Here is a 2,135-nt window from a genome sequence, read left to right as displayed (position 1 = left end):
GCCTAGGATATTGATCTTTATGCATTCCATTTCGTTTCTGACAAATTATTCCCTTGTCTAGCCTTTGTTCTCCCTAGAACTCATCTCTATCAGAAATTCCAGTACTGGTTAGTGCATCAGTATGCTCTACTCTGTCCTCCCATTAGCATGTGAGCACCACAGGAAGCAGCATTGTCTGTGCTTGGATCCCTATCACCTGGAGGGATGCATGGCACACAGGAGGTGTTCGTAAAAACCTGGTGAATGAACAAACAAGTATGTGTCATTCCATATATAAATAAAACACTTTCCACAAAGTTCCCATTTGACTCGTACGGCAATTCTTTAAGAAAGATAGAAATTATGTGGTTGTTGTTAGCTGCCATCATGAAACACCATCCTGTACCATTCATGTCATGTAATCATTGCTGTTTGAGCTCACTGAGGATCTTTTTTGCACACCCTTTGCACTACCAAACGTGATGTCTTTCTCCAGTGACTGATCCTTCCTGATACCATGCCTAAAATAAATGAGACAACGTCTTGCCATTCATACATCTAAGGAGCATTTTGGCTGTACTTCTTTCAACACAGATTTGTTCATATTTCTGGCAGTCCATGATAATTCAAATGTATTTTGCCAACACCATAATTCAAAGACATCAATTCTTCTTTGGTCTTCTTTCTTCATTGTCCAGATTTTGCATGTCTGTGAGACAGTTGAAAGTACCTTGGCTTAGGTCAGGCACACCTTAGTCTTTAAAGTGATATACCTGTGTTTCGTTTTGTTTTTGATACTCCAAAGAAGTCTTTTGACTTTCCCAATGCAATATGCCATTTATTTGCTTGACCACTATTTCTACAGGCATTGATTATGGAGCCAAGCAAAATGAACTCCTTGACATCAATCTTTTCTCCATTTATCATGATGTTGCTTATTGATTCAGTTGTGAGGATTTTACTTTTCTTTATGTTGAAACTGTAGTCGTTGATCTTCATCGCTAAGAACTTCAGTCCTCTTTGCTTTAAGCAAGCAAGATTGTGTCTTCTACATATTGCAAGTTTTTAGTGTGTTTTCCCCTAATCCTGAAGCTCCGTTCTTCATGTAGTCCAGCTTTTTGGATTATTTGCTCAACATACAGACTGAATATAGTGAAAGAATAAAACCGTGACACACAGCTTTTCTGATTTTTAAACCACAAAGTATCCTGCTTTCCCTATTTGAACACCTTCCTCTTAGTCCACATGAGCATAATTACGTGTTCTGGAATTCACATTCTTTGCAATGTTACCCCTAATTTATTATGATCATGAAACACAGGTAAACATTTTTCTGATATTCTCTACTTTCTGTCAAGATTCACCCGGTGGCAGCAATGATATTCCTCATTCCACATCCTTTTCCGAATGTGCAGCTTGAATTTCTAGCAGCTCTTTGTCAGCGTACTGCTACAACCGGTTTTGAACCATCATCAGCAAAATTTCACTTTTGTGTGACATTAATAATACTTGATAATTACCTCATTCTGCTGGGTCACTTTTCTTTGGAATATTCATGAATAGGAATTACAACCCTTTACAGGAGGCTCAGAGAGATTCTGTGGTTTTCTGGGGGTCATATGGCTTGTAAAGTGAAAGATGTGTTGACATGCAAAGCTCGGTTCTAATGCATGATCCCTCTCATGTGAACAGATTTCCTCCAGCCCGCTCCTCTTGGGGCCTGCCCAGCGAAGGCTGAGCATCAGCACCAGCATTGGGGGCGACACCGGGCTGATGAGCTGTGTGCTCCCCGAGGAGCTTCTCGTGCAGATCCTGGCCAAGCGAATACAGGTATGTACACCCCACCTGCACAAACTCACTCCTGGTCCCCATGAATAAGCTGGGGTTCCAGCCCAGCAATGGCCCATTCCAAAACAGCTCAGGGCCCAGGAGACTTGAAGGGAAAAGATGGGCCTTTCTATCCGCAAGTGTCATTGACATCCTTGCCCCTTTCACAGCTCTTATCAGTCCTGGTTTTGGCCCAGGCAACACCGGAAATCATTCATCGTTTTAGAGGACCAGTGAGCAGAAGTTTGTACATAAGAAAATAAAGTCATGTGTTAGCGATCATACTGTGGTGTCATTAAAAATTACTGTTTACCCCGATGATAGTTGTT

General features: G+C 41.4%; 1 protein-coding gene across 1 annotated transcript in view; it reads left to right on the top strand.

Annotated features, from left to right (window-relative positions):
* Window positions 1–2,135, top strand: part of HYDIN (HYDIN, axonemal central pair apparatus protein) — a 402,001-nt gene that overhangs the window by 294,353 nt on the left and 105,513 nt on the right. Inside the window, exon 41 of the mRNA XM_006860316.1 lies at window positions 1,670–1,809. Coding sequence (XP_006860378.1) covers window positions 1,670–1,809 — 140 coding nt within the window. The remainder of the gene's footprint in view (window positions 1–1,669; window positions 1,810–2,135) is intronic.

Source organism: Chrysochloris asiatica, unplaced genomic scaffold (assembly GCF_000296735.1).
Source record: "Chrysochloris asiatica unplaced genomic scaffold, ChrAsi1.0 scaffold00037, whole genome shotgun sequence".
Taxonomy (NCBI): Eukaryota; Metazoa; Chordata; class Mammalia; order Afrosoricida; family Chrysochloridae; genus Chrysochloris; species Chrysochloris asiatica.
The sequence above is the reverse complement of the archived record's forward strand: the minus strand, read 5'-3'. Positions and strand labels throughout refer to the sequence as shown.